At 36.0% G+C, this 23,774-nt stretch overlaps 2 protein-coding genes across 2 annotated transcripts; one reads left to right on the forward strand and one right to left on the reverse strand.

The window, feature by feature from the left end:
• Positions 1 to 568: 568 nt before the first annotated feature.
• On the forward strand, positions 569 to 8,435 carry LOC126807819 (protein LSM12). The gene is made up of 5 exons (XM_050532659.1): positions 569 to 728; positions 1,779 to 1,915; positions 2,184 to 2,293; positions 3,536 to 3,659; positions 6,611 to 8,435. Exons 1-5 carry the CDS (start codon positions 599 to 601, stop codon positions 6,695 to 6,697), a joined length of 588 nt encoding a protein of 195 aa, XP_050388616.1. The 5' UTR covers positions 569 to 598; the 3' UTR covers positions 6,698 to 8,435.
• A 1,675-nt stretch (positions 8,436 to 10,110) lies between these two features.
• LOC126807817 (inactive polypeptide N-acetylgalactosaminyltransferase-like protein 5) lies at positions 10,111 to 23,148 on the reverse strand. The gene is made up of 12 exons (XM_050532656.1): positions 23,030 to 23,148; positions 21,878 to 22,233; positions 20,448 to 20,614; positions 19,764 to 19,888; positions 19,369 to 19,613; positions 16,945 to 17,062; positions 15,992 to 16,141; positions 15,629 to 15,760; positions 15,290 to 15,397; positions 14,794 to 14,889; positions 14,524 to 14,655; positions 10,111 to 13,507 (listed from the first exon to the last, which is right to left on the reverse strand). The coding sequence occupies exons 1-12, from the start codon at positions 23,039 to 23,041 to the stop codon at positions 13,373 to 13,375; spliced, it is 1,776 nt and encodes a 591-aa protein (XP_050388613.1). The 5' UTR covers positions 23,042 to 23,148; the 3' UTR covers positions 10,111 to 13,372.
• Positions 23,149 to 23,774: the final 626 nt, after the last annotated feature.

Genomic DNA, 23,774 nt, shown 5'->3' on the forward strand with positions numbered 1-23,774 from the left:
AGAACTTACATTGACGTTCTCGAAGATTCTGAACAGTTGCCCCCATTTTATTTAAAAATGATTTTTTTACCCAATGACCCATCCAGAGGTTATTTAAATTTCTAATAACATGTACATGAAATTTTATCTAAATAATAATTTTTATTGATATATTTTATCAAGTATGCTCTTCATTATCTCGTTTTATTAAATGTAAATATAATATTGTCTTGCTCTATGACATTCTTTGTAAAGCGCATATGAGCACATTCATGTTGGAGTTATGCGCGTATTATTTTTTTTGTATGCGTATTTCTGAAATTGCTGTGACATGATCAATCTTTTGTCGTAGATATAATATTATTTCTTTCTTTTTTATTCTTTCTTTCTTTTAGAGAAGCAGTGTCCACTAAATACCCCTAGTCCTGTTACCAATCACAACAATTATACCAAACCCAATCCACCTGGGTAAGTAAGTAAATTTATTGCATAAACTGTTATGTCGCTGTGCTTTGCACACCTTTATTCCGAAAAATTTTCATGATGGGGTCGAATGACAGAATATTCGAGTCAACATAAAGTGATGCGTCTGGATAACCAAACCGGAAGTTGACGAAAAATGAGGCTCGACATGGCGGCCGGTGATTATTTTAACATTGGCAGCAAAGTTTCTCTAACAACCTGCCATAATACCGAAGTAAATGGTGAAGTAATTGCATTCGACATAGCCTCAAGAGTTCTTGCACTTAGTATCCTTTCAAAACAAAATGGTTTCTACCTGTGAACTTTGCCATTTCGTCAGTGAAATGGCCACGTGAAAAATCAAAACAACTCCTCAGTCAGCCCTGTTGTGTCCATCAAATTTATATTTTTGAGCATTATTAAATAGTTTCACCCTACATATTATGAGAGGCTGAAGTAGGCCTATTTTATTTAAAGAACGTGGGGGGTTGCAGGAAAGATTGACCATTTATAGGAAGCGTTTTAGAGATTTTGCAGGTAAAAGTTTCAGAGAATATTCGGACAAAAGGTAACTTGGATCTACTAGTTGGTGAAATTGTATGTCTATACTGACTATACATTTATATATCAGTCCTCCAAATGCGTGATTATTCCACAAACGAAAGAACCCAAGTTGTATACGTGTGGTCAAGTCTTTTGTCCTTCACTGTTATGTACTAATTTAATTTCAGGCCTATTCGTTCACTACCAGTGGGATCACTGGGATGCAAGGAGGGCTGACCAAGTAGGCATTTCCTTGTCCCCCCCCCTTTCTCCCTACATGACCAGCTTGCTCCTAAATGACTGAGAGACAGGGCCTCTGAAACAGCTAATGACCAAAGGTAACCCCGCTAAAAGCTACCCTTGCTAAGTCTGATCTTTTAAATGTTAGCAGTGAGTAGCATTCAAATTTTAGTACTGGGTAATGTTACTTGGAGCCGTGGTGACTCAATGAGTAAGTACAGATGGAGCAGAAAAGTAGAATGTTAAACCCCGTTCTTTTCATATTAATGTTATAAAATTAATTGTTAGTTCAGTATTTAATTTGTCAAGAAAACATTACCTGGTAATAAGGATTCGATGGCACATACTTAATACATGTAAAGACAGGCACAAAAAGGATTGTGCCTTATAATGTCTGTGACAGGTTCATTATTTCCAGGCTTGATTGTGATTTAGATGTTGCAATTCGAAACATAAGTAGAAAAGTAACATTTATTCAGATTGTGTGAAGGTTAAACTGGAATATGGTGCATGTTCTGCTGAACATATTTGATGAAACCTTAACGATTTATCAGAAGTACCAGCTGCCAGTGGTAAACACAATTTATTTGATGTCCGATTAATAAATCTACAGTTAGTCAGTAATATACAAGTTACACAAGAAGCTCCTGATGTCGAACCGCCTCAATTAACAACACTTAATATGGCCAGAGTAAGTACAGTATAGCACATTTCAAATAGTAATACTACTAAATATATGAGAAGGCCGTAATAGGACAAATTCAATTATGGTCACATTGGTGGATTTTCCTTATCCTATATATATATATAGTAATGTTACTAAGATCTAATAAAATGGTTCTATTTTTGTTTAGTTGAACATCACTGTAGCAGTGGGAGAAATTCAAGTATGTTTGATTTTACCTATCTTATATTTAACAATATTACTAAAATTTTAAATGTATTTATATTTTGTTTAGATCAACAGTAGAATGCGACAGACTAGAGAACAAAAAAGACGACAGCTGGAATATGTTGGTGAAAATGTCAGTCCAGAGGGACAAAATCTATTTTATGCTATAGTTAAAACGTAAGCCTTTTATTTTCAACCTGAAACAGGTCTATATATACTTGTATCGCAATCACACACATAATATATTACCACTTGGGCATGTTTTTCTATTACAAAATGTGTCCAACCTCGTGGGTTTTCTCCGGGTCCTCCGGTTTCCTCCCACTGCTAAAGACCCCTACGCGCAAGCGAATTATTGAAATAAAATTAAACCATATGTTAGTCCCGAAATGACCTAGTTTGTGTCGAGTGGACGTTAAACCCTATTTCTCTCTCTCTCTCTCTATTACAAAATGGGGATCACGTGGGTAAGACGCTGGCTCGCTAGCCTGGAGGTCGGGTGTTCGATCCCTGCATTGGCCACGAAAGTTCACCCACATTTTCCGGCATGGTTTCCCCTTGTCAGTGATGCAGGATGGAAGGCCTGACAAGGACAGCTGTCTAGTCGTTCGGATTGGACGAGAAACCCGAGGTCCTGTGTACACATAGGCGTGCACGTAAAAGATCCCTTGGCAGTTGGAATTCGATATAAGAGTAGGCCGTAGCACCGCTGCCCGGGCAAAATTTCCCTCATAGCACACTGTTAGGAGCAGAACAGTAGGATGTTAAACCCCATTTCATTTCATTTCATTTCTATTACAAAATTAAATATCTTGTAGAAGACAAGGCTAAATTTATGGTATCCATCAGAAATAATCTGAATAATAGTTAAATGGATGTAAATAAGTGCAACGTCCAAAAGGAGTGGGGTGCACTTATTCTGCATGATTTATCCCACCTTTGGGAGTGTTGAGGCATTCAAGCAGCCAAATAACAGCTTTTGTAAGGATTATCTGTGCAATTGAATACAAAAGTATGTTGACCCTGTAAACTCAAATGAGATGTGGTATTCAATGTCCAAGAAAGGGAAATGAAATGTGTTTTACCATCCTACTTTCCTGCACTAACCAGACATACAAGGAGAATTTTGCACAGACTTAATTGTTTCAACTGACTCCTTATCCAATTCCATCAGTCAAGGGTTCTTTGCTGTGCATGTCGAAAAGTACACATGTTCACCTCAGTTTTTCGTATGTGTACCATCCGGGTGACTAGATGATTTTCCTTGTCAGATCTACCATCGTGTACAAGGGGAAACCCAAATAGGATTGAACGATGTACCTCCTTGTTAGTGAGCCAGCGTCATACACAGAGAGCTCCTCGAAAAGGATTAAGGCAACATGATGTGAGGATAGCAATGGTGTGATTTTATATTTATAGTATTAATGAAGTAAAATGGGATCAACAGACAATTGTAGTAATGGATGAAGTATCTATAGAACCGCCATATAGATTAGAGGATTGTAAAGGCAAAGGCCAAATGTTAGATCACGTCAAGAAAATAGTAAGTCTTATTCGTAACCCATTATTCATGATATTTCCTGCTATATGAAATTACTCATGTATTATTAATGTAAACTGTTTCAATGGCATTTAGTAATTGAACTAGAGTATACAGGTCACAATTCTATGGAATACAATTACTGCTTTTTACTGAGCGACGTTTCGACTAGGCTTCTCTAGTCATTATCAAGCTATGATAAAAAATGAAAATATGACAGGACAATATATACATGTACACCACAATGCTAAGTTAATGATGACAAACCAGGGATGTAACTTAATTACGTGTACCTAATGGTAATCTGATTTAATTTACGCTAATAAGTAATAATACCAATTAACCTAAAAAATTGACTAATTGATTAATGGATAAGTTGTTGTGGAGTATACACAATGATTAGTGGGTTTTAATAATACAAACGTTGCAAGAAAATGAAAATTGATGAAATGTTATCAACGACCCCTCAATGAAATAAATACAAATGGTAAAAGGATAGATTGTTGTGGAGTATTTACAACGATTTGATGAGGTTTTGATAATGACAACATCCCACGAAGATGAGATTTGATTTGTGTTATGACCAAAATAATTGATATGTGGATGTTGATGCGAGTGATTACACTGATATACGAAAAACCCTTAGAACAATGACTGCACAAATGATCAATAGTCCCCTGAAGGCTGACAATTTAAAATATTGAGTGGTACTTCACTGGATGTTATGGTGATGTAGAAAAGCAGGGTTAGAAATATTGAGTGCATTAAATTACAATAACCGCAGGCCTGAAAAGCAGAAATGCCTGAAAAGCAAAAATAGTTGGGAATTATTAGTTGTCATTTTTGCATATTATGATGGTTATTACAAACTTAAAGTTGTTACTGGAATATTGATAAGTATTAAATATGATAAAAAAGAAAAAAGTAGAATTATGCTTAGCCTTGATTATGTGATAAGAATATCATACGCCCTGGGAAGGAACAATCCTTGATCTCTGTTCATCGTTGGTTTGTGTCGTCGTATATGAATGGCTTCATGTAATCGGCGCGCTCTCTTGTTGCTTATGTTCTTGCATAGTGGTTTTACGTTGGACCATTGGACTCTGTGGCGAGGGTTGGAGTTCAAATGTTCAGCTACAGCTGAGTTGTTGGTTGCTGCTTTCGACTTGTGGTCATCTATCCTTTTATTTAATGGTCGCTTTGTCTCCCCGATGTATGCAATCCCACAATTGCATACTATTTGATAAACACATCCCTTTGGTTGTGGTGGTTGTGTAGGATTTTGTTTACCATTGGCTCTTAATATATCTTTAGTGCTGTAGCTTTTTGTGAAAGTTACATCTATTTCTGGTTGTTGCATTAGTAGCCGTTTGATTTGGTAGGAGACTTTGCCGTTGAACGGAAGGAAGATTCTGACTGGGGCAGTCGGGGTTTTTGGTTTAGCTGCACTCGCCGACAGGGTCTTGTTGATGGCGTTTGTCACAAACTTCCCTGGATAGCCGTTGAAATTTGTGAAGACATGTTTGAGATGATCAATTTCCTTGGAGAGGCTCTCAGGATCACATATCTTTTTCGCACGGTTCACCAGAGTTGAAATTGTGGCCGATTTGACGCTATTCGGGTGATTAGATTTGAAGTGAATGTATTGGTCGGTGTGAGTTGGTTTCCTATAGACACTGGTGCGGATCGAGTTGTTGGTTTTAGATACACAAACATCGAGGAAAGGTATTTGGTTATCATTTTCGGTTTCCATTGTGAATTTTATACGTGGGTGTTGCCTGTTGAGGTGTTGTAACAGTGTTTCTGGATCATCTTGTTGATTGATAATAACAAAGGTATCATCCACTTGCCTAAAGAAGCATGTTGGGGTTACGGTGGATGTTTGAAGCGCCTTCTCTTCTAAATCAGTTAAAAATATTTCTGAAATTAAAGGGGAGAGGGGGCTTCCCATGGGTAATCCATTGGTCTGTTCGTAAAAATCGTCACCCCAGGAGAAATATGTTGAATTGATGCATTGTTTCAACAAGAGTATGATGTTGTCTGTTGATAGGGAAGTCTCTAGTGGGTTTTCTAAACTTTCTATGCGCTTGCGTAGAATCTTCAGGGCCTCTTCCCTTGGTACATTTGTAAACAAATCTACAACATCATATGAGACCATCCTCCCGGGGTTTTGAATATTCTGCAGTTTCTCACAGAATTCACCTGAATCTTTGATGAAGGACGATGCAGTTGTGCCAAGTGAGGAAAGTAGTTTTGATAAATATTGGGCTGTGTTGTAGAAGACTGAATCTCGAGAACACACCAGCAGACGGGCTTTCATGGGGTTTTTATGGATTTTTATAGTAGCCCTGGCATAAGGTGGTCGAGGGTGGTTTGGTCTGAGCTTGTAATAGAGAGCTTCAGAGATCTGTTTGTCTTCTTTTAGTTTTTTAAGCAAGTTTTCATGGCTGTCCTTGTGCGCGTTTGTTGGGTCTTTGCGGATTCTTCTATATGTTGCTGGATCTTGGAGTAAACCGTTGACCGTTGTGAGGTACTCGTGAGTATTCATGATGACTGTTGCTTTTCCCTTGTCGGCGGAAACAATTGTGATAGATCTGTCGTCTTTTAGGTCATTGATTTAGGTACACGTAATTAAGTTACATCCCTGGTTTGTCATCATTAACTTAGCATTGTGGTGTACATGTATATATTGTCCTGTCATATTTTCATTTTTTATCATAGCTTGATAATGACTAGAGAAGCCTAGTCGAAACGTCGCTCAGTAAAAAGCAGTAATTGTATTCCATAGAATTGTGACCTGTATATTATTAATGTACTTCGGTTTCTTGGTAGAGCTACTTAATTTTGACAAAAGTACTATTTTTTGCTCTTATTAATCAATAAATATCAGCCCTCCTTAACATATACACTGCATTTAAAATTATCTTCATTTTCAACCCGTTTCTTTTTCTAAGGTGAGGAAACATCTAAGTGACGGTGAATGTAGGAAATCTGCTTCACCCACACCCGCCCTGTCATCTTCTCCTGCCTCTTTGACGTGATGTGCCACATATAGAGTGATTGAAGTTTGTTGTGATGCTCCATATGAAAATTATCATCAGTCATGTGTGTGAAGTCTTCATTATACCATTGAACCTAATTAAAGATACCAATTAAAGCCAAACTTTTGATACTTTTGTTGATAAATGCCTAACTGTAAACACTTAATAAGAGGATACATTTTGTTCAGAGATGCTTAACCTGTCTTGTGAGAATTACCCAACTACACGGTTAGACCTTCCAGACAATCTTAATATCTAATATTTTGTACTTTTATTTTATGTGAGGAAAAAACAAATAAGTTGAGGTGAATGACACATAGTATATATTTAAATTATTGTCTTATTGTTGAGTTTGTAAGGGCATTTCATTTGGACAAAATGTATTAAAATATATCCCAAAATGAAAGTTATCTATAGCAAACACAAATAATATTTGTGAATTTAATGTTTTATTAGAATGAGAAATTATTAGAACCTGATACAGCAGGTTTGTGAGGTTCTTTGTGTGGATGCTGAATTGCGTGTTCTGTGCTTTATTATTCACAGAAAAATTAATTCCAGAAAATTCAATGTAGTATCCCCATTCATTTTAATTTCACAGCATTTATAGGTCTTTGGACAGCTTGATCAATTCAGAATTAAAGCTATTTGCCTCGTAGCAGTGAAGCCCTGTGTCAATTTCACATGCACCGAAAATGAGATGGCTGAAATCGATGTAAAATTTATGGAAGCTGTATTTGAAAAAAGACTACCTCAGCCATAAAAATACTGTATTCAAAATCAGTATAAATGTGAGCTCTCAAAATTAATTGTGTTGGAAGTTTTTACGTATTTAGACATGTGTACTTGTAAAATCATTTCAGAAACTTGCTTTTAATATATCATCATCAAAAAGTTTCTGAAATCTGCTAAAATAGTTTTGAAAGTAAATTAAGGCTCTTACTTTTATGAAAAATGAGGATAGGTTATTTTCTTTGTGTTGAAATTTAGCAGATAAGAAATATCTCGACCAGGATACATTTGGTTAAAACTGAGAGAAAAAATACTGATTTCAAGCAAAATCGTAATTTTTCTATTTATTGGAAATGTATGAAGAGAACATATGTCCTCTCAAGTTAGTTTGACAAAAAAACAGACCTCAAAGATTTGATAAAGGCTGAATTATTAGTGAAAACACAGAATAAAAAAAATAAAAATAAAATAATGCTGGCTTTATGGATATTCTGGTCCTTTAGCATGACTGTTTATATCCCATTTCTCAGCATTATTTTCATATATAAAAGTCACATGGTTTCTTCCTGTGTTTAATTTGGACTGACAAAAGCACAAAAGGTGTTCAAAAAGTATCAAATTTTGCTGATTACAGTGGAGAAAAGTTTTTAAAAAAGTATTCAAAAATCCCTCTCCTCAGAACCTTTTCATACTTTTTAAATCATATATTTTATTCAAATCTAACAGAAAACCTCGGACAAATGTCCAGTAAGTGTGAAATTCCCAAACCTCTCTCATCAGACTTTTTCATACTTTGAGGTTTGACATTTCTTTGAGTTTTTCAACTGTTTTATTTGATCCTTATATAATGAATTTATAGAAGAATAACTGAGTATTTATTTAAATCTTGTTAACATGAATTTTTATCACCACATTGTATATCACATGTATTTAACTGTATCTGAAGAGTAAGAACAAGATTATGTGTGAAAGTGTAATAAAAATAAATCATCTCTTAATCTAACAATATTGTTATTGATTTATTAGAGCTGTCACAGTCCATACTTTATTATTACCGCATATAAACTTATTGAATCCTAAAACCTCCACACTCTATCAATATTGTAACACTGTTTTAGTGATAACAGAGATCAGTTTAGTACATATAGGGTTAATTTACATCGGAACAGAATAAAACACATCTACATACAAAACAATACATGAACTTAAACTAATATACAGTAACTAGACTACAACAGGAACACATCACGACGGTACATAACTATATAAATCTACCATTCCGTCCTTCCGCACTCGTCCAAGCCTCTTTCTCCTCCATGCTCTGTCGTCTGTCAGTAAACCCTTGATTATATAGTGCCGGAGAATAGATAAGATCATAATATGTAGTTTGTAAATGACATATGGGATTAATTACATGTTTGATTAGATCATAGCCAGTTCGTGCCTTAACAGAAGAATATACGAGTTGAAAAGTCAATATTATGTATTATCAAAAACAGCTCGGGTCAATAAGTTGTATGCACCTAGGGGGGTTGGATGGCCGAATGGTTAGCACGTGCGCGCTGTATCATAAAGCTTGTCATTGAGTCAACTGGCATGGATTCGAATTCCCGGTTGTACCTGACAAGGGTCCTCCGGTTTCCTCCCACTGCTGAAGACCCCTACGCGCAAACGAATTATTGAAATAAAATTAAACCATATATTAGTCCCGAAATGACCTAGTTAGTGTCGAGTGGACGTTAAACCCCATTTCTCTCTCTCTCCCTCTGCACCTAAATGATCGTTCAATTTGATGAAAGTTATAGAGTACTTTGTCACAATATGTTTTAAACCTTTTAAAAATTGGTTTGGAGGAAGAATAATGTTTGTTTTATGTAAGCAACATTGTAGAGAGATTGTGCACAATGAACCTTTTCGACAATATTTTAAGTACAGAGGTTAAACTGTTTAAATTTCAAAATAAGTTGGTTTTCAACAATAAGTATGATCAAGGACTGAATAATGATGAAACTATATTCTTACTTACATCAGACTTATTGCCACTTATGCTTGTTTCAACTTTTGAGTGTTGTTCAGAGTATTTGCCTGTAGCCAAGGCCAAGTTCTTAAGATTCCGCCACTGTTAAGGAAATCAAATGGAGTTTAATTTTCTGCTCCAACTGGACTACTGAATACGGTCATATGTTATATAATGTGCTATGAAGGAAACTTTGCCCGTACAGTGGCGCCACAGCCAACTCTTTATTTCGAATTCCAAATGTCAAGGGTTCTTTTACATGCACGCCAATGTGATACAGTACCTCGTTTATTCGTCCTTTTCGAACGACTAGAAGCTGTCCTTGCTACGTCCTCCGACCTGCACCACTGACATTACGAAACCACGCTGGAAAATCCAGAAGCACTTTCTCGACAAATACAGGGATCGAACCCCGAACCTTCTGGTTAGTGAGTCAGTAGTACCTTACTGATCCACCACGGCTCCCAACTGTTAAAGATCTTCTCCCTTGTTGTTAAAGCCCGGACATGCGAGGATAACAGGTGAATAGTATAAGACAATACCGTTTCAAAAGTAAAATCAACCAGTTCTGACGTTAACATTAGCTTTTATTGATTTCACACTGCCATCTTTTTGTGTCTTGGATAAATCAATACTAATTACATAATAACAACAGTATCTAAACTAAAGTAATAAGTTTTATTTCTAAAATATTGGAGAAATGTATTGCTTCTCAGATAAAGGCCCATTTACACCTAATTGTCCATCTTCTTTCAATTTATCAAAATTGCAACTTGAGAACTGTATTAGTGAAATTAGAAAATGGATGTCAAAGAACTTTCTAAAATTGAATGATGATAAAACCGAATATTTGTTATTAGGCTCAAGGCATCAATTAAGTAAATCTGCACAAGATAACCCCTTTGTTGTAATTGGTAATTGTGATATATTTTCATCTTATTCTGCTCATAATATTGGCGCTATCTTTGATAGTTTTTTGCTTATGGGAGCTCAAGTAAATAATATTTGTAAATTGTGCTATTTTAATATTAGAAATATAGGTAAAATACGTAAATGTGTAACTGTAGAGGCCACTAAGTCACTTTTTAATTCTCTGGTCACTTCTCGATTAGATAACTTTAATTCACTTTTAGTTGGTTTATAGATAAATTACAAAAAGTACAGAATACTGCGGCTAGACTTGTTACTTTAACTAAGAAATGTGACCACATAACTCCTGTTTTATATAATTTACACTGGTTACCTGTTAAATATCGAATTGATTTTAAGATTTTATTACTTACTTTTAAATGTTTAAATAATTTAGCTCCTGTTTACCTCTCAGATCTTTTAGAACTTTATACACCTGGCCGAACATTACGTACATCAGATAAACTACTTTTAAAGCCCAAAACTGTTCAACTAGTCTCTTATGGTCAGCGCTCTTTTAGTTATCAAGCACCTGTTTTATGGAATAATCTACCATTTAGTTTAAGATGTTGTACATCTCTATATTCTTTTAAAAAACAACTTAAAACACATTTATTTAATCAGGCTTTTAACTGACTCTGTATACAATCGTTAACATGCCCATAATCTTGTTGTTTATGTGTCATTTACATTGTCACTTTGTAAAGTGCCCCTGAACATGTTATATGAAAGGGTGCACTATAAATATGCTGTAATAATAATAAATAATAATACTTTTGGCACTTGAGCACCTAATTAAATGTCGTCACCCGGTCCGTTGGTCCACCTGTTAAAGGAGCTAAGTATCTAGCTCAATATTTTCCATAATATTCGAAATTAGAAATACGAATTAGAATTCAATATTGATCAATTTCAATCAATACTGATGTTGTTAACTTATGAAACTGTAGGACCCTAATATCCATTATTTAAGACACAACATTTTATAATCAGCACACGAGTCGCGTACCCTATGGTTTCGGGTGCCATTTTGTAATGAACAAATAAAAACATATCCCACATCACAAAGTAGAAGTAATTAGTAAATGCCGATTTACAAAAGACAAAATAATAATTGAAAAAAACCCCAACAAAACAAACGTGTAGAATGCACTAAGAAGGCGTAAACGACTGCCGTTCAATTTGAACTGTTAACGTATTTCACCGAATTGATTAGAAAATATTTTTAAAAATTGAATATAAATCACTTTACATACTTTCATATTACATCAATATTTGCTTTTAGAACCATTTTTCTCTTTAATACTTTCTTACTAAACCTTAGAGGCCATATCGACATTTTATTAGTTTTCTGACCGACTCAATGGTTTCTGATTTTAATCTCCCTTTTCATTTCATTTCATATTTTAATAGAATACCACAAAGCATCGGATAGTTTAAAAAAACCAGGATAATTCTCAATAGTAAGTGCAAGAGGAACACAAACAAACACACACAAAGCCGACAATACCAAGCAAACTACATGTACATAGACACTGCAAGCAATAACAAACGTATATATCAAATCATCTGAATGAATCGGAGGGGGGGGGGGTGTAGTGTATCTCATAAACAAAACAAAGATTTCAATGGGGTTTTTTTTTTATGATTTTCTAAGTATTTACAAAATTGGCGATAACACGTCACATTAATAACTGAAACGTTGATTCTAATATTCTATTTAGCTTATATACTGAGCGCCATGGAAAACGCATCACTTTTTTTTCCCAAATATTTTATTACTAGGTGGTTTTGTATGTATAATATTATGCAATACAATGAACTATTGTTTCACACAATGCTTCCAAAAGCAAAAAATATCGGCCCGTGTGCAAAAAGAAATTTGCACGAGATGCACATGAAAAACCCAATATTCACGTGCAATATTCACGTGCAGAATTGTGTGTCAGCCCTTTAAAAGCATGTTTTCAACTTAATGTGCAGTACATGAACTGTGAAACGTCAATCTGTCGTAATTTGTTGTTGGACGTGTGAAGGAATCGAGCTAGAGATGCCGAGACTTACTGAAAATCAACGGAATGAAGCCATGGGAATGTCCAGGGCTGGCATGTCTACACGTGTTTTGCCAGACACTTCAATTGTCATCAATCAGTCCACTATTGTAAGGTTGGTGGAACGTGTTCGAGTTACTGGATCAACACGTGACCGTGACCGTCAACGTCCTGGTCCACAACGCGTTAGAACCCAGGCTCAAGACCGCTATATCCGGGTCACTCATCTGCGTGACAGATTCCGCCCAACGACTCGAACAGGTGAAGCAGTCGTCGGAAGACAAGGACCAGTAAGGATGCTCTTCAGTGATGAGAGTCGCTTTCATCTTTATCACGCTGATGGCCGTCAATGTGTGTGGAGACGTCTTTGGGAACGTCTTGCAGACTGCTGCGTCTTCGAAACGAATCGATGGGGTGGGGGAAGTGTAATGGTGTGGGGAGGCTTCACATTTCATCACCGTATGGACTACCTGGCTGCTAACAACATCAATGTCTTGGACTGGCCAGTCATGTCTCCGGACATGGCACCGATAGAACATGTCTGGGATGAGATTGGACGCCGTCTGTATCGGAGACCACAGCGTTGCTGCTTTAGAAGCTGCTCTTGTCCAAGAATGGAACAATTTGCCCCAGGCCTTCTTTCAAACATTGGTAAATTCCATGCGACGTCGCTGCACAGCGTGCGTAAGAGCCCGTGGAGGACACACGCGCTACCGACATCTGTGTCGTACTTTTGGTTTTGACCCCTCTGACTTTGTACCGTTGATTACAAATTAAACATCCATAAGGGTACAAATGTGTCGTTATTGATGTGTTCCCATTTGAATATTGTTCACAATAAGAAGCAAAATAAATAAGATATGTTTACAGGATCATTTTGTTATACGAAAAACTAAGTGATGCGTTTTCCATGGGGCTCAGTATATGTGTAAGTAAAGTCATTATTATGAAATAATACATTTGCTCTCATGATTTTATCATTTTAAAATTCATATCCGGTTTATCGGCACAGAACTGTAGATTTAACATGGACTTGTCCTGGTTAAGGATTGGTTGAAGACATTTTCCACTTCCTGGATTATACAGCTGAACTGTGTTATTCTGAAATACGACATCATGTTACAGAACATCAAGATACATACTTCAATATAATGAAAACACTTTATGAATACTTAAAGATAATATGTAAGTACAAGAAAACGTGTGTGTGTGTGTGAGAGAGAGAGAGAGAGAGAGAGAGAGAGAGAGTTTCGATCCCAGGCTAGTACATAAGAAGGAATACTGTCGGCTGCCTAACCTCGTGGGTTTTCTATGGGTACCCACCACCACTGTTTATGAACCATACACGCAAGCGAATTACATAACCAAACGAAACCTATAAATTCATGACCGACAATAAAATTGCGACCTTCTTAATGAACATTAAATATCCGAAATCGGAAACATACGCCCAATACATTAGTTGTCCATTTATATTCTTCCGAACATCTGGGAATTTAAGTCTCCTTGTGGGCCTTTAAACTGAACAGGTTATGATTGCTCTCTGACCAGATGTGTCGATTAACTCGTGTGTGACAGATATTGTTCTGTTGGTTTTACTTTCATATTTTTACATCTGCAAGTCACACCACCACTAATATGGGATAAAACCTTTAGTTTGTCAGTTGGAGTGACCAAATGGAAATGGCACTGGCCCACTTATCAATGGTGTAGTACGGCCGAATATTACACGCAAAAGAACCCGTAAATCGATGAAAATGAAATGAAATGGAGTTTAACGTCCTACTGTTGTGCATACGCCATACAGTGTGCTATGAGGGAAATTTTGCCCGGGCAGCGGCGCTACGGCCTACTCTTATATCGAATTCCAACTGCCAAGGGATTTTTTACGTGCACGCCAATGTGTACACGGGACCTCGGTTTTTCGTCCCATCCGAACGACTAGACAACTGTCCTTGTCAGGAACTCCGTCCTGCATCACTGACAAGGGGTTAAATCGATGAAGAAAGAAACACCACTGCAAAAGTTTCCGCCTAGAACACTGCATGGTGTTGTCAAACTTCATTAGCCTAGAAGGTGCAGAAACACAGGAAGCTGAACAGCATTTCATCTCTTACCTGTTGTCGCCAGATAAACTTTTGTTTGTCTACCAGTGTACAACCGGAAAGTTTCGAGGCATCGTTTTTATCACTGATTTCTAAGCAAAAGTCTTTTGAACGGAGATCGTTTTTGTTGGTCTCACTCCAAATCTGAAAAGAGGAAAAACTAATTTTATTATAATAAGTTCGAGAGTTCGTCATAAAATTCTATCTTAACAATAATATATTTATTGATTTGTCCATACTATTATATTGTGTGCACGTCAACATTATGAAATCGAGACTTACCACTAAACCTTGTTGTGAACATGACTCCAATCTAACAACGGATTTACCCGCAATCTGCAGAGTTGCCAAACAATACCCTGATTCAGGATGATATATCTATAGAAATATAACATACAAAATACAAGTATTATATATATAAATACATAAATATTAGATATATACATACATAAACAATAAATATATAAATACATAAACATTAGACGATGTATATACATAAACAATAAATATATAAATACATAAACATTAAAAGATGTATATACATTAAACGATGTATATACATAAACAATAAATATATAAATACATAAACATTAGACGATGTATATACATAAACATTATATATATACGTAAACAATCAATATATATATATACGATGTATATACATAAACAATATTTATACATAAACATTAGACGATGTATATACATAAACAATAGATAAATCAAATCAAAGTTATAATTGCGATTCTAGCTTTTTTTATGTATCAAATATTTCATTTACCTTTCCAATTCTGACACTAAGAGGTATGTTTTGTCTTCTTACTGATTGAATTCTCCTTGAATTAATTTCTTCGTTTCTTGCGTTAAACTTCGGGTCGCTGGGTAGAACCTATAGAAAAAAGAGAAAGAATGGTGTTAATCTCCACACCAGGGATCGAAATAAAACGGGGTTGAACGTCCTACTTTTCTGCTCCATGCGAGGGGACTTTTGTACAGACAGCGGTGCTACGGCTTTCTCTTACTCCAAATTCCAACTGCCAAGGCTTCTTTTACGTGCCCGAAGCCGACCATATATTTTTGGAAACGATGTCGAAATTCCATGAAATATATAATGACCTACCTGTTCAGGATAAATATTATCTAAATACCATTTAAAACTTTTACATCCTAATTTCTTTCGTAAAGCTACACGATCTGATATATCGCCTATATTAAAATGTCTAGAATCTTTAGTGTAGGTGAAATATACTTCCTGGAAGAAAACATAGCATTTGTAAAAGAGCTTAATACAACAATCGGGTATTTTGGGGAAAATTTAGGTCTAGTTTGATAAATTGTTGTTTCAAGAGCATTTAATAGCTGAACTGGAAATGTACAGGTAACAGGGCACTGTTTCTGTTTATTACTCAGTCATGGGATGATATTGGTTTATAGACCCGTAGTTAAATATAATCGTTACATTTTAAACACAACATTTGATTACCGAATATTTGTCCATCCAGACATTAGCTACCCGGGCCATGTTTCTAAAGTAATAGTCATGATTCGTTCCAGCATTTGGTCTCGGTGATCTGTAAATATGGCCGACTCGAGAACAGGGAACTATTTCTATTTGACCGCCACATTGCCACACCTGAAAAAAAATGTTTCAATGGATGTTTTATCATTTTATATGTTCTAAGACTAGACATTTGTACAGTCTATAACTAACCTTGTCTTAACTTTTCTAATAAATATTTAGGAATGGGAAAAAAAAATCCACACACACTAAGTGGACATCACGACTTTGACTTAATATGCACTAAAGGTAGTTGTTATTATGCATGTAAACACATCCATTATGACTTGGCTCATACGAAAAAGATATAGCAGAATTATAACTAAGATACATAAAGGTGGTGGACTAAAATCAACAGAAACCAATGCAGACTTTAAATGGCTACAGTATGTGGAAATAATTATATCACTATTTGTCTAATATGGCGGGGTAAAATCAATAGAAGCTAATGTAAACGGTTGGGTATGAAAGACCCGTTTGCTTGCCAGGTCCTCGGTTCTATAATATTACTGCCAAGAAGAAAAAGGTTGGAAAAACCCGATGAAGTTTCCTGGCGTATACCGGGACCGAATCCAGGACTGCAGGTTGTGTGGTTAAGTCATACAGCCGATTTATTATTAATCATTCATCATTTTATCTAAAAAAAACCCCGAAACTAATCGATTTCCGTTTATTCTGTTGGTGTCCACCAACTTCACACAAATAATTTGATTCAGGGGACGTCATTCCGAAACCATCTACAGTATTCATAAATATTTGCGCCATTTCCAGATTCTTCAATCAACCGTAGAAAATTATGTTAAAATTATATTTGAAATGTGTTTGACCAGAAATGTTTTGGTTGAATTGTATAGGCCATTACGAACAGCCTAAATTACCTTGAAAGATATTTCAACATTATCAGATCCCCAAATTTGTAATTCAGGATCATATTCTCCTAGTTCCTGGAAATATTTTCTGTCGATTGCAAACAAACCACCGGCGGTAACTGGAGATCTACAATAATAAAGAAAATCCCATTTTGTAATTATATCACAACGAGTTATCAAGTTGGGATTCTTCCGCCTTTTCCGCAGATTCCTTGTATTACATACATATAAAGTGATATAGTAAAATCGGCCGTTAACGAGAAGAGAAAATTTTGTGGTACAAGGTAGATGTATTTAAGTAGGCTAATTCAAGGTCACATCCCAGATCATGTCCAGGTTTGTGTCTCAGCTAATTCGTTACGCGAGAGCCCGTTCCTTTTATTCTGATTTTTTAAGTAGATCGAGGCAATTGTCATCTAAGCTTCAACTACAGGGATACTTGCGAACTAAACATATTAAAACCTTTAAAAAGTTTTATGGCCGTCATATTGACTTGATTGGTAAATATAACATGTCTCTTTCGGCTATTATTCTATATGTACATACATTTAATTGACGCGTATACTATCTCCCTGATTATGTCTACTATATCGTCAACACTGTTTATCACGTGCATTTTGCATACGGATAGTCCATTAGTCAATCACGCTATTTTACCGAGATTTCGTCTTATGGTTTGGATGCAGCTATGGCGGGTGTGGCGCCAGGCAGGGTAAGCTTACTCTTCCGGAGACCTGTTACCACTGTTTGTCGTGTATTTTGTACACGATGAACAGTCCATTTGCTGATTACACCATTTTGCCTATACCATTTTTTTAGGAATTCGAATTTTTTCTAATGGTTTGGATTGTTCGTACTTGGTTTTATTTTATTTTAATTTTCACTTTTATTGTAATTTCTACGGTTTCTACCCGTCACCTAAGGCCACTACGTGTCAAACTTACACCGTAATATTTTCATAATTTTCTTGACAAAAATGGCTGCCAGCGGCCTTTTTTCCCAAAATTGCGGCCATCTTCGGGATTTTCGGAAGTTTAGAGCTTGACAGATCACTTAGAAAAGTCAGGTATGGCCTGTAATGTGTCCACCCCCACGATCTTAAATGAGATTGTCAGAGTTCAAGGTGACAGAAATGCAAGATGGCGCCCAAAATCGGCTATTTTCGTGACATGGAATTTTTCACTCATAAAATTCATTATCAGGGCCAAAAATGATGTTCAGAATGACACTGATCTACCTTTGGTTGAAAATGGCAGAAGGTAATGACTGAAGGTGAAGCTCCGATGGAGTATATTCACCACACTATTAGTCTGTCAGAACTATGGTTGAACTTGGAAATTGTATACAAAGTTTTTTTTTTATGATTGATTTTATTAATTTCTAAGCAACCAGTCCAAAGAAAATGAAATAGAATGGGGTTTAACGCCCTATTGTTCTGCTCCTACTGGGCTAATGAAGACGGACATACGCCATGCAGTATGGCCAACTCTTATTTCGAATTCCAACTGTCAAGGGTTCTTTTACGTGCACGCCGATGTACACACGGAACCTCGGTTTTTCGTCCCATCCAACGCCACTGACAAGCAGGAACCACGCCGGGAAATCCCAATGCAGGGATCGAAAACGCGACCTCCAGGCTAGCGAGCCAACGTCCTACCCACTGAGCCACCAGCGTCCAAAGGTTCTGAAAGGTTTTTAGAACTGTCATACAGGTTCCATCCCTGACGCATGCCATTATAGAATGCACTGGGACCGAAAGCTATATCATTTATCCATTCGAAAACACACATTTATCAGTCCTTATGCATAAGAAGGTTAAGACTTTAATGTGTAATAAATAGACCAGAACTTTCTGGTTAGTATCGTCGGGGGTTGAGTTATTGGATTTACTTGAAATGGACGAGCGGTAAAATAAATGATAGACCGATAGTAAGGATTACAAAAATAAGTAGGCTATCCGATTAAAAATGGAAAAACAGGTAGGGGAGACAATACAGGCGAGAGGAGAGCGGTGCGAAAATGTTCCAAATATATTTCTTCATCATAAATATGCTGTATATGAAGTTAACAACCACTTATAGACATTAACGGGATACTGGTTAATATTACATAGTCATTTTTAATCTGATATGTTTAGATGGTAACATAGATGTTGTGGATGAAGCTTAGTCATCTGAAACAACATTTCTGACGTTACGAAATAATAGGTTCGATATCCGAAATATCAATTAAGCTTAGTAGGCTACTGTGGAATGACTTAACAGCCATAAAATCGTGTTCTTAAGTGATTTCTCATTTTAAATCTAGACTTAAGGCTCATGTGTTCATGGTGTATTGTCCTTGGTAGCCATTGACTTATTACCGTGTTAAGAGCATGCACCTTGGACGGATTAAGTGCACTATAAATGCCCATCATTATTAAAAGTGATTTACCTGAATGGGAAAGACTTGGCTGTATCGTTACTTTCCAGTTTGTAAGGTACTGCCTCCCATCTGAACTGTAGCGTCCACGAGAAACCAACAGTAAATAGCAGGCTTGGATCATAAACCATAGTTTCTGGTTTAATGACGTCTATAACAGGGGAGACAACTGTTGTTCTATTTTCTGATATTCTTGATACTAATGGTTCCACCCATCCTATATTAACTTCACAATGACTGTCTAAAAACACCAGCACCTTGAAATGACATAGAAATAAAAGTTAAAAACTTTTGCTGTACATTCAGGCGTACTTTAAATGGCATTACTCATATTACTTCTAATTATTCTGTTTTTTTATTTTAACAACTGTTCTAGTCTAAATCTTGACAATATATTCTAGACTAACCTCGCCCTTGGCCTGCCTGGATCCACGGTTCCTAGACTGAATCAACCCAATTCTTTCTTCATTCCTCAGTAAAATTACATTTTTAAAATTAGCTTTGATGTAAGTCTCTAGCGACTTGAGCTCATCTGAAAAATACAGGGTCATGAACAAATATTAAAATGATCCAACCATTCGCGCTAAATTATTGAGATTACCATATATCGATGTAGACGGTGTGAATGGGGGTGGGGGTGAGGATGTGGAGTGACTAAACTGAACGGTCCAAAGGGTAACAGCAGCTTCGTAGCAATAATATTGTGTTGTTGTATCTTTGGCCTATTGTCCACATGGCTTGATCTGCAAATGACAGTTATTCCATTTCATTATTCTTTTATTTCCGAAATCATCATGTATGAAAGGCTACTACGCCAATAATTGAACAATTTATGCCAATAAATCAGGAGGTGAATTATTTACAGCAGTACGTTCCTTACCTACCTTGCTTTAAGAATAATGTCTGTCAGAAAATCGGAGAGTTTATTATTTACAATAGAATGTTACATACCTAAATTACTATAAAAATAATGTCTGTCATTAAATCAGGGGGATGTTATATTTACAACAGTATGTTACCCAATTTACTATAAGAATAATGTCTGCCAACAAAACCGTAAGGTCTATGATTTACAATAGAATGTTACCTACCCAGCTGACTGTTGTCATCTACAAGAATAATTTCAGTTAATAAATGGGAAGGTGTTCTATTTACAATAGAATGAACAGTTCTTATTAAAGCTGAAAAGGCTTCGTTAATAAAACATATAACTACACTAACAGTTGGTAGCTTATCCCCATAGTTCCGAGATTTACACCTGAAAAAAACAGAAATATATCACCATAGTTTTTTTTTTACACCTTACGAATAAATAAAATACACCGTAAAATATATCACCAAGGTAACTGGAGTGCTGTGCAAAATATCAAATATAAGTTGTCATGGCAACAATATCACTACTGAACAATACAAAATGAATCACCATAACAACTATAGATGAGGTTTGACGTCCTTTCGACGCAAACTAGGTCATTTCGAGACTTTATTAAAGGAGAATGGACTATATGCACGCACCATTAGGCCCAGAGTGAGAGAGAGAGAGAGAAATGAAATGAAATGGGGTTTAACGTCCTACTGTTCTGCTCATATACTGGGCTAATGAAGACGGGCATACGCCATACAGAGTGCTATTAGGGAAATTTTGCCCGGGCAGCAGCAGTATCGCCTACTTTTATATCGAATTCCAACTGCCAGGGGATCTTTTACGTGCATTCCAATATATACACGGGACCTCCGTTTTTCGTCCCATCCGAAGGACTAGACAGCTGTCCTTGTCAGGCCCTCCGTCCTGCATCACTGACAAGGGGAAACCACGCCGGAAAATCTAGATGAACTTTCTCGGCCAATGCAGAGATCGAACACCCGACCTCCAGGCTAGCGAGCCAGCGTCTTACCCACTTAGTCACGTGATCCCCAGAGAGAGAGAGAGAGAGAGAGAGAGACGGGATATCGATAACGGTATTGAAAAGAATACAGCGTAATGTACACCCATGTCTTACACCAATATCAACGTCTACGTTATTTTGTCGAAGGCCATTTAACTTTAAGGTTGAAGAATAATTATAAAGTTAAGTTACAGATTGTTTGATATGATCTCTAGCATCCTTACTTCCGGTACGGGAATGGCACTAGGTTGAACCCTCCTGCGTCTAGCTAACCGTGTCGCTGCCCAGAAAATCCTCGATTCATTCTGTGAAATAATATACCCTATAATAACCACCCTAGCTTAACTAGTGGGAAAAGGGATGATCGTAAAAAAGTCTAGCCTATTCATAAATCTTTCGGAATATCACGGAATAAAAATATTGTTTATATAAATAACCCTATAGTACCAACCAAACCACTATAACGTCGACGGCTTCGTCTATATTATATCTACATGTACTTAAAATACAAAAAATACAACACAATTTTTATGGAAATGTACACATAAAGCATGACATTACGACACGTGTTCTTTTATCGTTATCAAGTACAAATTGTTCCCCGTAGCTAAATGTCACTCTAGAATTATACTTACAAAACGTTTCTGCTATCAGGTAAAGTACGATTTGTATCCAGTTTGTCACTCACGTACTGATTAAACGAGTGGACCTTAAAACCTTCTTTATGCCGCCGCTCATCTTCCTCACTCTTCATTAGATTTAATTCAAAAACCTCGGTTAAATATTTAGCCGTGAATGATTTGGTTACGTTATATTCCGAGCCATATCCAGCAATCGTACTTTGGTAACTCCATCGCATATCGTCTCTCCATACATATGATAATACAGCAGCGCCAATTATCGTTAAAAACAGAAATATTTTTAAACCTTTTCTAGACTGTTTCACGTGTTTGCTTCTAGCATTGTTGAATCTCTGAGTCGGCTTTCTTGACTGGAAAATAATATTGTGTTCATGAAACAAATGTAATTCGTTTAAGAAAACTTTTGAAAAGATCCAGCTGTTGTTTACGATTTATTCGACAATTAGAGTTATTGTAAGCAAGGTAACTACACTAGATTTCGTGTTTTGGGTTATTTTTCTATAAATTCAAAATATAAATTCAGAAAATAAAGAAACCGGTCATTTCTATCAATAATGCACAAACAGGTTAAAAGTTCATTGATGATATCAAAAGTATATTATAAAGAAATAAAGTATAACTTCAAATAATGGAATAGAATTGCCTTAAACAGACGCAATATGTCTATGCAAGGCAGCATAATTTGTCGTTACTTTTCAGCTTTCTATCATACTAATTGTTGAATTTTCATATTGATTTAGAAGCTTTAACGTTTTAAACTCAGGTAGGCCATACTTCCATTATTGTCGAATAATGCCTATTATTTATCTCCCTATGGCGTCGCTTACTAAAAGTAAACATTGTTATTGTAGCCATTTAAATTAAGAAATACAATTTTCAAAAGTTGTAGTGGAAAAATGTGGACGTTCGTAAGATTCAATGGGTTTCTAGATGTCTATAATACAATTTGCTTTAACTCTATGGAAGACTGGACGAGGTTGTTTTTCAAAAATTAATAATAATATTGCTACTTTAAATAGACTATGCAAAAATTTAAAATTTAACAATCGTTTATATAGCAAATGTAGCCTCCTAATGCAATGCACAAATATAACTGAACATTAAACATAAAATTCAAAATTAAACAGAATTAAAATTAACACCTACCAAAGAAAACATTTTTACACTATTGAATTAGACATCCATGTGTTAGAGTAGCCACGTATATATATATAGATTGAAATTTAAAGTCGACCAACCCATGGTAAAATGCTTATTGATTTCACTATACTTCTACTTTGTACGTTGTCGTCGTCTGTTGCACGGCTTTATTGAACGAAAATAAAGATTTTCTACATTTTAGTCATTAGCTCAGATTTGAGCGACATGTTCGCACAGTTGATAGTTTTATTTATAAGCAATCATTCATAAGACGAGACTGAATATACACACCAAGACACACAGATACAGTCCTATCAGTATAGAATTATGTGTGCATGGATTAGGTCCTAGCTACAAAGAACGTAGCAAAAACATTGATTTTGACTTATTCTGCTTTAGAAATAGGAACAATATTGTAATTTCACAAAATTTTCTCGAAAAATCTGAAAAATCCACAGAAAATCCCCGGAGATCCCCCAATTTGATGTAGAAATCTATCTTTTCATGACTACTAAGATGAGCCAATATTTAACCCTAATTGATATTTATTGCAAGTATTAAGTTTCTTATGTTCATATGTTAGCCATTGATGGTAAAACTAAGCTGTTACACAGATTCCTTTGGTAAGGTTAGTTCTGCAACCAAAGACTAGATTGATTCAGTCAGTGACATGTTTAGGGGGTAGGGATACATGTTTCAGTATATCTTTAATATTACAATCAATGCAACTGATTCGGGAGTTTTCGGTTAG

This window comes from Patella vulgata, chromosome 9, assembly GCF_932274485.2.
Source record: "Patella vulgata chromosome 9, xgPatVulg1.2, whole genome shotgun sequence".
Taxonomy (NCBI): Eukaryota; Metazoa; Mollusca; class Gastropoda; family Patellidae; genus Patella; species Patella vulgata.

Excerpts from the sequence above, each read along its gene's own strand:
- LOC126807819 (XM_050532659.1), top strand. The coding sequence starts at position 599 with ATGAGGCTCGACATGGCGGCCGGTGATTATTTTAACATTGGCAGCAAA. Across the intron at positions 2,294-3,535 it reads TTTTATGCTATAGTTAAAAC|TATTAATGAAGTAAAATGGG; the intron begins GTAAGCCTTTTA and ends TTATATTTATAG. Across the intron at positions 3,660-6,610 it reads TAGATCACGTCAAGAAAATA|GTGAGGAAACATCTAAGTGA; the intron begins GTAAGTCTTATT and ends TCTTTTTCTAAG.
- LOC126807817 (XM_050532656.1), bottom strand. Across the intron at positions 17,063-19,368 it reads GCCAAGTCTTTCCCATTCAG|ATCTCCAGTTACCGCCGGTG; the intron begins GTAAATCACTTT and ends TTATTATTGTAG. Across the intron at positions 15,398-15,628 it reads ATAATATTTATCCTGAACAG|GTTCTACCCAGCGACCCGAA; the intron begins GTAGGTCATTAT and ends TTTTTTCTATAG.